This window comes from Oncorhynchus kisutch, linkage group LG4, assembly GCF_002021735.2.
Source record: "Oncorhynchus kisutch isolate 150728-3 linkage group LG4, Okis_V2, whole genome shotgun sequence".
NCBI lineage: Eukaryota > Metazoa > Chordata > Actinopteri > Salmoniformes > Salmonidae > Oncorhynchus > Oncorhynchus kisutch.
The window spans coordinates 58,754,445-58,768,492 of record NC_034177.2 but is presented as its reverse complement, the minus strand read 5'-3'; the positions used below and the strand labels follow the sequence as shown (position 1 = coordinate 58,768,492).

The 14,048-nt window shown below is 43.2% G+C and overlaps 1 protein-coding gene across 2 annotated transcripts in view; it reads left to right on the top strand.

Annotated features, from left to right (window-relative positions):
• LOC109889748 (anthrax toxin receptor 1) overlaps window positions 1–11,751 on the top strand; it is a 52,493-nt gene extending 40,742 nt beyond the window's left edge. Inside the window, exon 18 of one of the 2 annotated variants that reach the window (XM_020481410.2) lies at window positions 10,900–11,751. In XM_020481410.2, coding sequence (XP_020336999.2) covers window positions 10,900–11,157 — 258 coding nt within the window. In that variant the 3' untranslated portion in view covers window positions 11,158–11,751. Of the gene's footprint in view, window positions 1–1,053; window positions 4,437–10,899 lie in introns of those variants that run through there. The other variant, XM_020481412.2, reaches the window with a different exon arrangement.
• The last annotated feature ends 2,297 nt before the right edge of the window (window positions 11,752–14,048 follow it).

Genomic DNA, 14,048 nt, shown 5'->3' with positions numbered 1-14,048 from the left:
AAAGGCCTTCCATTTCATCTGTAATCTGGTAGATACTCTTCTTCGTGGTTCCTAGATTGATAATTACAGGAGGCAGGACGCAGGTGGGACAAAGGAGCATCTTACTATTGGTCTTCAAGCAAGGAAGTCAGAACGAAAGTAAACAATGAGATGGTAACGTGTCAAAAGTATATTTGCCGTTGCAAATGTCAGACTCCACTCTGTGGTCTTGGAGTTACGGTCCAGCGGAAAGATGACAGAAGTGGATGCTGAGTTAGAATGAAGAAGCGCGCCAAGTAAATTTGGTGAAGATGAATGTTCTGGCTGGACAACAGTAGCATTTGAAAACTGGAACAAAAAGGAAATAGTCTAAAATTGAAGTGGAGGATACGTGTGTAAATGATAATGAATCGCTTCTTATTGGGATGCGTTGGTTGAATAATGATGCATATGTGGGAAACTCGTTTGAGTTATCGAAAATTGGGAAGTATGCGCTTGGAAAAGTGGAGTCTGTCAGCGTGACCCGGATTGGTTTTATTTGGATTAATTGTATTTCTGAAGAGCAGAGGAAGATTGCAGCGGGCCTCAAAAGAATCCGGACAACAGAAGTTTTGTGTTTTGAGTCACCATAAAGTCATTTATAACGTTATTTGTTTGCCATTCCCTGAAATAGTCTGTGATATTTTTAGCTTAGCTACTAACTTACTCTAACGTTATACTGTCCTTTTTTTTCTCTTACTCTCAAACCAGACCATATTCCCACTTTATGTAGAAGTTTGATTTGGTTCAAAATAATAGCAGATTGACGACATCATGCTTGTGTACTCCATTTTATACCTGCCTCGGGGGGAATGGAAAGAGAGGAGTTGTTGGAACAGACATGAGGATAGGGCAATGAACTATACTGTCTCTGATTGTATCTTTGCTCAATATCTCACATCTTTGTATCCTTCGTACCCTTTTCACACCCAAGGTTTCTCCACACATGCCTTCTCCAATACTTTTTCAGGAGAATGCAAGGAAAGAGTAATTAAGACTCATTTAAATGTTTTGTTATTGTCACACATCCTTCAGGAGATCCGAGAAGCCGTGTCGAGTATTCCAAACAGGCCAAGGACTGGGTAGAGAAGCGAGTGTCTGGAGAGAAGAAATTCATCTTTAGAACCAGATTGGTCCCGCAGGCTGTCAAGTGGCGGGAAGATAGGCGAGTCATAAACAAAGACTTCAAAGTTAACACACCAGACTGACCTCCAAACATCTCCCCGGTTGAAAAACCAACCGAGGAGGAGCTGGTGGCAAAATGGCTGAACAGGTTTACACAATAAGTATCACTGTGCAAGTGTAATTTTGAGACACAACTGAACTTTTCAGCCTAATGATGGCAGTGGCAGTATAATGTGGAACGCCATCAACAACATGTCATGTAATCATTGGTGGCTGCGTGTAATGTTACTGCTATGTAGACCACCTAGAACATCACCATTCTCTACCTCAGGTTTATTCCTTCCGGTAAACCAATGGGCATGGAAATCAGAATGAATAGACTTGGAACCTCTAACCATGGCAATTTGACTGGTAATTAGGGGATAATGCCCGAAAAGCCAGTGTTTTGGAGGATATTTTGGGATGGGTGTTGTTAGGCCCGAGACCAAACCAGTATATCCTCAAAACACCGGCTTCAAGGGTGTTATCACTTTTATACAACGGGTCACCAACATATTCAAATAATTATTGACATATTTGAATCAAAAACTTTATTTTGATTAATTTACTCATACCATTTCATCCTTCCATAAGATATAGTCCCGACACAAATCTAGGGACGCTACCCAAGCCGGCTGGTCCTTTGTTCTATCAAATCGGTTGCCAGAGACGCGACCCAGTTGTTCAGTCTTTTTGTTCTGTATCTATCGATGCGACCCTGTCGTTCGTTCTCAATGTTCAATTGCCATACTAGCTGGCAACGTTCTTATACCTTGCTTGCTTGCTAGCTAGCCAATTACGGTTAACTTACACTTACGTCAAAAACTGCAGCCAGAATAACAGCAAAGTAGCTGCATTTGCATTTGTTTAAGCTGTTTTCTAGTGACATTTATTTGGATACATCCATAACAATGAGCTAAAGAGGCGCGATTACACCTGGCATAAAAAATATGCTCATTCATGGGGACACTCTTGTTCAGAGGAGCTAGACAACGACACAGCTAACACAATCACTTCAAACTGAAGCTGGAAAGACTGCAAACTAGCTGCACTTGTTTAGTTTTACCTGTTTTCAATGGACATTTCTTTGTATATATCCATAAAAATGATACCAACTGATTCATGATTTCGACTAGCTGAAAAACGTTGCCTGCCTGTCTGTCTGTCTCGTCCCTACACATTCATTACTATAGGACAGCTGGAGATCGAATTTGATTATTGAAACAATGTTGCAAATGTCGGAGAGAAAGAAGATACAAATCTCCGTTGTTGAAAACGAAATATTAGTCTAAAAGAAATGTGAGATAATGTCTAGATAATTTTTATAGTGGAGATCAAGTTCATAAATTGCTTGACTGGGCTGATGAGACAGTGGATTGCACAGTCAGATGGAACAGAGTAAATAGGCATTTTAAAGTCATAGATTTAGCCAGTGTTAACTTGTGGAATAGACACATCGGGAATGCCGTTTTAACCAATCAGGATTAGACCCACCCGTTGTATAAACTCGCAATGGCTGCCTGGTATTGTGATGCAATAATTTCCATGGTAACATTCAAATTATGCTAATTACATCAGCTTTGGCTCATACAATGGAATGGAATGTCTGTTGAGTGGTCTCAACAAATCACAGCACAGATTGATGGGTACACTTCCTGCTTTTACTTTATACTTTAACTTCCTGCTTTGCTCTTATGGGTACACTCCCCTGTCCACCCATTATGCCACCATTGTCTTGAATGGGAACAACCGTTATATTCAATAAGGGGATTCGATGCATCTGGCCTGGGCACCCAGGTAGTAGGATGACCACGTCCCAGATTGTGCGGGACAGTCCCGCATTTTAGGCCTTTGTAATTTCCTCAAACGTGTGATGCTCTCCATGATCATTAGTTGCTCATTCAACATATTTGCTGCATCTTCATGCAAAACTGTTTAAAAGTCTCCCTTCCTAACTGTTTTACATTCTCTGAGACGAACCAGAAATGTTTCATTGGCCAAATATTCCCAGATCTTCATAAAAGCCACACGTGGTCTCTTGTTTCGCCATCACCAAATGTTGCGGGAGGTAGGCTATAGCCTACTTGTTGCGCTTCGTTCGCTGTAGTGGAAGCATTGGTGTCGTGTCAAGCTACCACTTCTCACAATGGTGCTTGTTTAATCAAGTTAGATCAAAGCTGAATCAATGTCTTGGAAGATCACATAATGATTCATTTGTATTTTACATAACAGAACCAAATATATTTGCATAGTATGACTTTACTGTTAATCCAAAAACATCACCTTTCTTATGAGATTTTAGGATGGTTAGCTGAATAGTCACATTTTTCTTCTCAGGCGACCAAAACTGTGCCACTAGGTAGAATGTGCTTGGATTGAAACAAAATCCCAGAAGGCTATATAGTATTAACATCATCTGCTCTAATTTGCTCACGAAACAGTGACACGGAGAGAAAGAACAACTTGTCAGATAGTGCATTGAAGAATGATTCATTCCTGTCCTGACTTTTCCTAATACCATTGCAGATCTACATTAAAGCCCAAAAAAGACAGCCGTGGTGTCGCTTTTCATTTCTTGGTTCTTCCGTGGTACATATAACGACCGCTACAGATTTGGGCCGCGACCCGGATCAACATAGCCCTAGCAGAGTTAGTCAAACAACTGGGCCGTGAAATAGGAAATCAAGTTGCCACGAGGGGCAGGGGCTGCTCCAAGCACTCCCCAGCCCATAGTACTAATACCTGATTGGTCAATCTAATTCTGAAGTCAGGCATCAGAGAACCACCCCACTTCAGGGGTTATAGCACATACCGGTGCACAGTGACTGAATGGCAAGAACTTATGCAGGCTTACTTGAAAAAAAGTGATGCAGTATATAAGAACAGGGGCAAGAGATACAGGACTGACTAATGGGGTGGGCTAAAGACATATTCAGGATTGGGCTCCGTGGAAACCCTCTCGTTCACTTAAGCAGAGACCCTGAAACTAAATACAATATCCTGAGGCAGCACTTTGGAGAGACTATCTAATCCTCAATTACATTAGGATACTTCTATGAAACCTTACCAAGACAGTCAGAGAGCTGCTTGGATTATTTGGCCAGACTGAGCAAAGCAGTTGACCTTTCCAGTGAGTGCTTGCAAAGACAGGGGGAAAGAGTGGATGATGCCCTCTAAATACAACTCCGCTATTTTCAACCAGGATCTCAGCGATCACTGCCTCATTGCCTGCGTACGTTATGGGTCCGCGGTCAAACGACCACCCCTCATCTCTGTCAAACGCTCCCTTAAACACTTCTGCGAGCAGGCCTTTCTACCTAACCTGGCCCGGGTATCCTGGAAGGATATTGACCTCATCCAGTCAGTAGAGGATGCTTGGTTGTTCTTTAAAAGTGCTTTCCTCACCATCTTAAATAAGCTACAGTATGCCCCTTTCAAAAAATGTATAACTAAGAACAGAAATAGCCATTGGTTCACTCCAGACTTGACTGCCCTTGACCAGCACAAAAACACCCTGTGGCGTACTGCACTTGCATCGAATAGTCCCCGCGATATGCAACTTTTCAGGGAAGTCAGGAACCAATACACACAGTCAGTTAGGAAAGCAAAGGCTAGCTTTTTCAAACAGAAATTTCAATAAGCATTTCTCTACGGATGGCCATGCTTTCCACCTGGCTATCCCAACACCAGCCAACTGATCTGCACACCCCGCAGCAACTGGCCCAAGCCTCCCCCCGCTTCTCCTTTACCCAAATCCAGACAGCTGATGTTCTGAAAGAGCTGCAAAATCTAGATCCCTACAAATCAACTGGGTTAGACAATCTGGACCCTCTCTTCCTAAAATTATCCGCCGTCATTGTTGCAACCCCTATTACTAGTCTGTTCAACCTCTCTTTCATATCGTCTGAGATTCCTAAAGATTGGAAAGCGGCAGCGGTCATCCCCCTCTTCAAAGGGGGAGACACTCTAGACCCAAACTGTTACAGACCTATATCTATTCTACCCTGCCTTTATAAAGTCTTCGAAAGCCAAGTGAACAAACAGATCACCAACCATTTCGAATCCCACCATACCTTCTCCGCTATGCAATCTAGTTTCCGAGCTGGTCACGGGTGCACCTCAGCCACGCTCAAGGTCCTAAACGATATCATAATCGCCATTGATAAAAGACAGTACTGTGCAGCCATCTTCATCGACCTGGCCAAGTCTTTCGACTCTGTCAATCACCGTATTCTTATCGGCAGACTCAGCAACCTTGGTTTCTCTAATGACTGCCTCGCCTGGTTCACTAACTACTTCTCAGATAGAGTTCCGTGTGCCAAATCGGAGGGCCTGTTGTCCGGACCTCTGGCACAGGGTTCAATTCTCAGGCTGACTCTTTTCTCTGTATATATCAATTATGTCATTCTTCTGCGGGTGATTCTTTGATCCACCTCTACGCAGATGACACCATTCTGTATACAGTACATCTGGCCCTTCTTTGGACACTGTGTTAACAAACCTCCAAACGAGCTTCAACGCCATACAACACTCCTTCCGTGGCCTCCAACTGCTCTTAAACACTAGTAAAACTAAATGTATGCTCTTCAAGACTGTAGACTGTAGACTGTAAACTCTCCTTCCAGACTCACATTAAGCATCTCCAATCCAAAGTTAAATCAAGAAACGGCTTCCTATTTCGCAAAAAAGCCTCCTTCACTCATGCTGCGTAAAACAAAACTGACTATCCTCGTAAATCTGACTATCCTACCGATCCTTGACTTTGGCGATGTAATTTGCAAAATAGCAAATAGACTGCATCCAATTGGCTATCACAGTGTCATCCGTTTTGTCACCAAAGCCCCATATACTACCTACCACTGCGATCTATATGCTCTCGTTGGCTGGTCCTCGCTACATATTCGACGCCAAACCCACTGGCTCCAGGTCATCTATAAGTCTTTGCTAGGTAAAGCTCCGCCTTATCTCAGCTCACTGGTCACCATAGCAACACCCCCCGTAGCACGCGCTCCAGCAGGTATATTTCACTGGTCATCCCCAAAGCCAACATCTCCTTTGGCTGCCTTTCTTTCCAGTTCTCTGCTGCCAATGACTGGAACGAATTGCAAAAATCGCTGAAGTTGGAGACTTATATCTCCCTCACTAACTTTAAGCGTCAGCTGTCAGAGCAGCTTACCGATCGCTGCAGCTGTACATAGCCCATCTATAAATAGCCCATCCAACCAACTACCTACCTAATCTCCATATTTGTTTTTGTTTTTCTGCTCTTTTACACACCTGTATTTCTACTTGCACATCCTCATCTGCACATCTATCACTCCAGTGTAAATTGATCAATTGTAATTACTTCGCCACTATTGGCCTATTTATTGCCTTACCTCCTTACTTAATTTGCACACACTGTATACAGATTTTTCTATTATGTTATTGACTGTATGTTTGTCTATCCCATGTGTAACTCTGTGTTGTTGTTTTTGTCGCACTGCTTTGCTTTAGCTTGGCCAGGTTGCAGTTGTAAACAAGAACTTGTTCTCAACGGGCCTACCTGGTTAAATAAAGGTGAAAGATAAAGATAAATGGTGCAAGCCTTTTGAAAATTGGACTGTTGGAGATTTACAGGAAATGATTGACAGCCATCACAGAGACGAACAGTCAGCCAGACACAAGGCACAGAGTACTGCCAAGGTAGAAGATGCGATGACCCCCAACGCTTGGTGTATGACTCAACAACAAGCTGTCGGTCATCATAATTCAGCCACACCCACTAACTAACAGTGATCAGGCTTCATTAAACAAAGTGATTTCTCTCTTGGAAAAGCATATAAAGACATCATTTTTTTTGTGTTGTTTGTAACTTATTTTTTTACTTATTTTGTACATAATGTTGCTGCTACCGAAAATAACTTCTGGACATCAGATCAGCGATTACTCACCTCGAATTGGAACAAGCTTTCATCGCCGGAACAATGAATTTAAGACATTTTGCAGGAGAATGTAAGGCTATCTGTCCACCAATTGAAGCTCAATCGAAGATGGGTGATGCAACAGGACAACGACCCAAAACACAGAAGTAAATCAACAACAGAAGATCAGATTTTATGACCAATTTATGCAGAAGTCCATGTAATTCACATACTTTTTCTTGCTACTGTTATTTACAATGACGGTCTACACCGGCCGAACCTTACCCGGACGACGCTGGGCAAATTGCGCACTGCCCAAAGGGACTCCCAATCACAGCCGGTTGTGATACAGCCCGGGAATTGAACCAGGGTCTGTAATGACACCTCTAGCACTGAGATGCAGTGCCTTAGACCGCTGCACCACTCAGGAGCCCAAAGGATATCAATAAGAAAGAGACTTGCTTGGGCCAAGAAACACGAGCAATGGACATTAGCCAGGTGGAAATCTGTCCTTTGGTCTGATGAATCCAAATTTGAGATTTTTGGTTCCAACCGCCGTGTCTTTGTGAGATGCAGAATAGGTGAATGGATGATCTCCGCATGTGGTTCCCACTGTGAAGCATGGAGGAGGTGGTGTGATGGTGCTTTGCTAGTGACAGTGTGATTTATTTAAAATTCAAGGCATACTTAACCAGCATGCCTACCACATCATTCTGCAGCGATATGCCATCCCATCTGGTTTGAGCTTAGTGGGACTATCATTTGTTTTTCAACAGGACAATTACCCAACACACCTCCAGGCTGTGTATGGGCTATTTGACCAAGAAGGAGAGTGATGGAGTGATGCATCAGATTACCTGGCCTCCACAATCACCGACCTCAACCCAATTGAGATGGTTTGGGATGAGTTGGACAACAAAGTGAAGGAAAAGCAGCCAACAAGTGCTCAGCATGTGTGGGAACTACTCCAAGACTGTTGGAAAAGCATTCCAGGTGAAGCTGGTTGAGAGAATACCAAGATTGTGCAAAGGGTGTCTACTTTGAAGAATCAAAAATTTCAAATATATTTTGATTTGTATAACATTTTTTGGTTACTACGTGATTCCATATGTGTTATTTCAAAGTTTTGATGTCTTCACTATTATTCTACAATGTAGAAAATAATAAAAAATAAAGAAAAACCCTTGAACGAGTAGGTCTTTTCAAACTTCTGACTGGTATTTTATATAAACATGTCTAGTTAGGCTACTTCAAAGTAGCCTTATCCATTTGATCCCTGATTAATTTAATTGGGGAATGATTTTATATAAAGACAACAAAGTATTTGGTTGTAATTAAACAATATTTTATATCAAGGGTAGCAACCATCCTCCAGGATAGCTACTGCGTGTGCAGGCATTTCATCGAGCCTTGGACTAACCTCGTTGTAGCCTAAACATCAATTGCCCAACAGGACCTTGATAAGCAGACTTGGGTGTTTCAGGGCTGGATCAAAAGCCAAGCCTGCACACCCACCTCTCATTAATGGGATGCAACTGAAGCAAACACTGCTCGATTAAATCTTGTAGGCTGATATTTTCCAAATATTTTTTTTCTCTCAATACGGAATCCTCTCTCGCCACTTGACTTTGAACAACGTGATCTTGCAGTGACACTGCCTTCTTACAAGGGAATGACCGCAGCAGGTCATCAAGGTATTGTTTGTTCTTAAAAAATTCTACATTGCGCCAAATTTGCTCGCACCCTGTGTTCCATAACGTCATAGAAAATATTCATGTTGTTTCCAACTACCAATCAACAACTGCATATTGAAAATTGAGATCATAGTTAAGATTGCCGAAAGCAGTGGTAAAGGAGTGGAATGTTAACTAAAGATACTGGTACTCACTACTCAGGCAAGTCATAACCTGCCTCTAGTGGGAAACAAACACAGTCCCTCTCTCACACACACCCACACACTTGTTTTTCTATCCTCATGGGGACCTAAAATGTATTTCCATTCTAAATCCTATTTTCCCTAACCCCAATTGTAACCCTAAACCTAGCCCCTAAACTAACCTTTGCCCTCGTGTGGATGTGGGAAATGTCCCCACGAAGGAGAATTTTCCTGAAACCTAACCCTAGCTTTAGGGTTAACTCCTAATTCTAATCGTAATCCTAGCCCCCTAAAGCCAAAATAGCCTTTGTCCTCGTGGGAAATGTCCCCACAAGGGAGAATTTGCCTTATTTTACTATCCTTGTGGGGACTTTTAGGTCCCTGCGAGGATAGAACAAAACCCCACGCATCGCGGCGTTTCATGAGAGTGAGCTCTGAACTGACAGCTCTGCATGTCACCTCACATGACCTTAAAAGGATCCACTCACACACACACTTCACAGGCAACTGTATAAGATCGCTCCATCACACAACCAAGGATCCACTTACACACGCTATGCATATAGCGGAACAAGACCCTTATTCTGCAGATGTGATATCTCTATTTGGCCAGAGGTTCCTGTGAGTTTGGTGGAGAGAGAAGATGGGAGGTCCTGATTTGCGTTGCCTATTTAATAAACAAGGCCCTCTCCTCCCTCTTTCCTACTTTTCCCTATTTCCTCTCCTCTCCGCTGTGTGGCAGGGCCATCAGGGGACAATGAAAGGGAATCTCTTCTGTCACAATTTGGCTTGTGGCCTTTCAACTTCCCATCTGGTTGGGTGACGCGCTTTCACAGAGGATGACATACACACACACACACACACACACATTGTGGCAGAAACTGGTAACCTGCTGATGGCCATTCATGAGCCCATTAGAGTGAGAGTAATGTGGAGAGATGGGAGAGTGAGATGTGTGTGTTTGTCAGAGATGGGAGATTTTCATAATTGATCTGGATGTCTTAGTGCTTTGTGTTATATTGTTGAGCTCGTTATCCCTGTGCCTTTTCTTGTTGTGCTTTTCGTAGTTGATGTGCTTTTTAACTGTGTGCTTTTGTCGTTTTTGTTGCACTTTTTGTCGTTGTGCCTTTTGTTGTTTTGATTTGTCATTAAGTTGTATGACAATTTTTAAAATACATCCAATACCTATGTATGAATAAAACCCTGGAAGATGACTCAAAAACATACAGAGATGAGAAAATGCTTTGCCTTTTCACAGAAATGTGTGTTTGCATCTGAAATTGGTCCCCTAAATAACAATACAGAAATAAAAAAGTCATTGTCTTTTGATTTCTCCCCTCATTTCACCTCGAGATTTGAAGATGTATTCTGCCCAGTTAATGACGTGTGAAGGACTTGTAAAGGGGCTTTGTTGAGAGGGTGTGTGTGTGTGTGTGTGTGTGTGTGTGTGTGTGTGTGTGTGTGTGTGTGTGTGTGTGTGTGTGTGTGTGTGTGTGTGTGTGTGTGTGTGTGTGTGTGTGTGTGTGTGTGTGTGTGTGTGTGTGTGTGTGTGTGTGTGTGTGTGTGTGTGTGTGTGTGTGTATATAGCTCAGAGACGATGTGTTGCAGACTCTGGAAAGTTGTTTCCAGTTAAATGGCCCAGTTCTAAATTCTCTGCAACACTCGGACCACTTAGAGGAGTGGATTCTTTAACACTTGTTTTTATTAGCACCCTAATACCATTATTCTTAGTTTGCATTGTTCCCCCCAATCTTCACCTATCTTGATGCAAACAGGACATATACACACACACACACACGTGTGTATGTGCGTGCTGGTTTACTTTGTCACCTTTTAATCAGAGGACTCTGCAGCCAAACAGTGATGTAACTAACTGTGGAAAAGGCGTCTGTGTTCTGAACCCCTGGTCTAACTTGGTTCCATCTGTCTGTGTTGCAGGGTCGTTGTATCAACTTCACACGCGTAAAAAACAAGGAGTCCATTCGACCCCCTTCTGCCCGTCGCTCTCAAACCCTTCCCCCTCCTCCAGTTCAGAGGCCTCTAGTCCAACCATCCTCTCCTCCCCCACACTCCACTCCTCCCTCCGTCTCCATCCCTCCCTCCCGTGCCCCCCCGTCCAGCCGACTTCCCCCAGGCCCCCCTCCAGCCCGTGCACCCCCAGGCCCCCCTCCCTCTCGCCCGCCACCCAGGCCCTGAGGACAAGACAAACCCCTATTACGCCCTCACAGTAGGAACACCCCCCAAAAACACTCTCCTCACACCACCAAGAGCAAAGGTATTTATTTAATACACGGGTTCAGGCTTTGATCTCAAAGGTTTGTTGCTGGACAGCAAATATCATATTTTGGTGAATACCAAATCAACTACTGAGTTCACAGTAAATGCCTCTGGTCTTTAGGAGGTGCAGACAAATTCTGTTTCCTCAAATTGTGTTGTCTTATGAACAGAAATCCAATTGTAATGGTATTGAATCGTACATGGATTGAATCGTAAATAGGTCAACTCGGCCACAGAGGGATATTGTGAACCTTGACATTGGAGGTTTACAATATCCCTCTGCTGGCCGAGTTGACATATTTAAAGAAATGCCATTGGTTGGTGGAGAAAAAGTTGAATATCTTTGATAGGCTGATGAGGAATTTAATGTAACCTCAAACTTAAACTTTATAATATTTGTCTGGAGGCCAGGCTAAAGGTCCCTCGCTAGAGACTAAAATTATAATCTGCTTTGTGTTCATCTGTTAACAGTGAAAAACATTTTTGTCCATCATTAAAGCATTTTCTTTCCAATATTTGTGTCCAGCATTATTATTCTGTGTACCAAGTAAAAGAATTGTCCATATTTGCCTTTAAAAAAAAGAAGTAAAATACACTACATTACCAAAGGTATGTGGACACCTGCTCATCTAACATCTCATTTCAATATCATGGGCATTAATATAGAGTTGGTTCCCCCTTTGCTGCTACAACAGCCTCCACTATTCTGGGAAGGTTTCCCACTAGATGTTGGAACATTGCTGCGGGGACTTGCTTCCACTCAGCCACGAGCATTAGGCACTGATGTTGGGTGATAAGGCCTGGCTCGCAGTCGGCGTTCCAATCCAAAGGTGTTTGATGCGGTTGAGGTCAGGGCTCTGTGCAGACCATTCAAGTTCTTCCACACCGATCTCATCAAACCATTTCTGTATGAACCTCGCTTTGTGCACTGGGGCATTGTCATGCCGAAACAGGAAATGGCATTCCCCAAACTGTTGCCACAAAGTTGGAAGCACAGAATCGTCTAAAATGTAATTTTATGCTGTAGCATTTCACTAGCCCGAACTACGAAAAACAGCCCCAGACCATTATTCCTCCTCCATCAAACTTTACAGTTAGCACAGTGCATTGGGTCAGGTAGCGTTCTCCTGGCATCCGCCAAACCCACTGCCAGATGGAGAAACGTGATTCATCACTCCAGAGAACGGCGGTGAGCTTTACACCACTACAGCCAACATTTGGCATTGCGCATGGTGATCTTTGGCTTGTGCCAGGCTGCTTGGCCATGGAAACACATTTCATGAAGCTCCCGACTAACAGTTCTTGTGCTGACGTTGCTTACAGAGGCAGTTTGGAAGTCAGTAGTAAGTGTTCTAACCAAGGAGAGACCATTTTTACACGCTTCGCACTTCAGCAGTCCCGTTCTGTGAGCTTGTGTGGCCTACCACTTCGCAGCTGAGCCGTTGTTGCTCCTAGACGTTTCCACCTCACAATAACAGCACTTAGTTGACCGGGGCAGCTCTAGCAGGGCAGACATTTGACAAACTGATTTGTTGGGAAGGTGGCATCCTATGAAAGGATGCCACATTGAAAGTTACTTAGGTCTTCAGTATTCTATGGCCAATGTTTGTCTATGGAGATTGCATGTGTGATCGCTTTTATACACCTGTCAGCAACAGGTGTGGCTGAAATACCTGAATTCGCTAATTTGAAGGGGTGTATCTTTATACATCAGCCCTATATGCAAGTGACTTTCCCAGTCATGTTAACCAGTTGAGCTGATATGACGAGTATAATAAATAAGTTATGGTGCTGAAGCCTAGACATATTTATTATTTTATGTTAATAAAATGTCATGTTTTTATCTTCTGTAAATGTGCTTTTAATTAAACAGATTACACTTTCGGTTAATGCCCTCATTGGTAAATGTAGTTCATTTATCATACTGTAAGGAAACTCTTGCCTGATTATCAGAATGAGTTCATAATTACTCAGTGCTCCCAAATTTCAAAAAGGCAATAAACAGTTTGTCTATTTATTCCCAGAATGGGCCAGAACATATGCCTACCCCCTCAGAGAGGCCTGAGAACCAAGAGGCATGGGAAAGTCTTCTCTGAGAACCTCTGGTTTAGATAGATAATTACTCAAATGGTCATCAATTCCGTGTGCAGCCCTACGACAAATTATGTAACAAGTGACGGCTTCACATGACTCGCGTGTCTGGTGACTCTTTCTTGGTCTGTACAAACCCCCCCCCTTCTCTTACCCCCTGCTCTTTTCCTCCCTAGACCCTACCCCTAAAATATTTGAATTTACATGAATAATTTGCTGACCACCAAAGTCCAACCGTCCAAGAACTCAGGCTTCAAGTGATGACAGATCTCACACTCACCAACCCTTGTGCGCACACTTCATTATCTTGAAATCTGCTCAGGTTAGAGGGCATTCTCTCATGAGACTTAAATAGCACAGCTACTTGGGTCTGGGTGACGAGATTAGAAAGAGTGTGAGGGAAGGAAGGAGAGAGCGAGCAGGCCAGACTTCCTTTGCTCTGCTGTGTCAGAGGGGTTGGTCAGAACAATGAACAGTAGGAGTGTTGTAGTACTCTAGTCATCTCATGAATGGAGCCATTCTGTTGCTCTCCTGTTCACTGTTGCTTTAGTACGGCGTGAACAGGGCTCCCCCACAGCAATGACAGACTGCTTCATTCAAACACTGCAGCCAAAGCCTCCCAAGGATAAACTCCCAGCCTCCCCAACCCTACAGCCAATTTCGTATGCCGCCTTGTAGAAGAAGCCATATTGCTGATGTTAATCAAATCTAAATGGAGA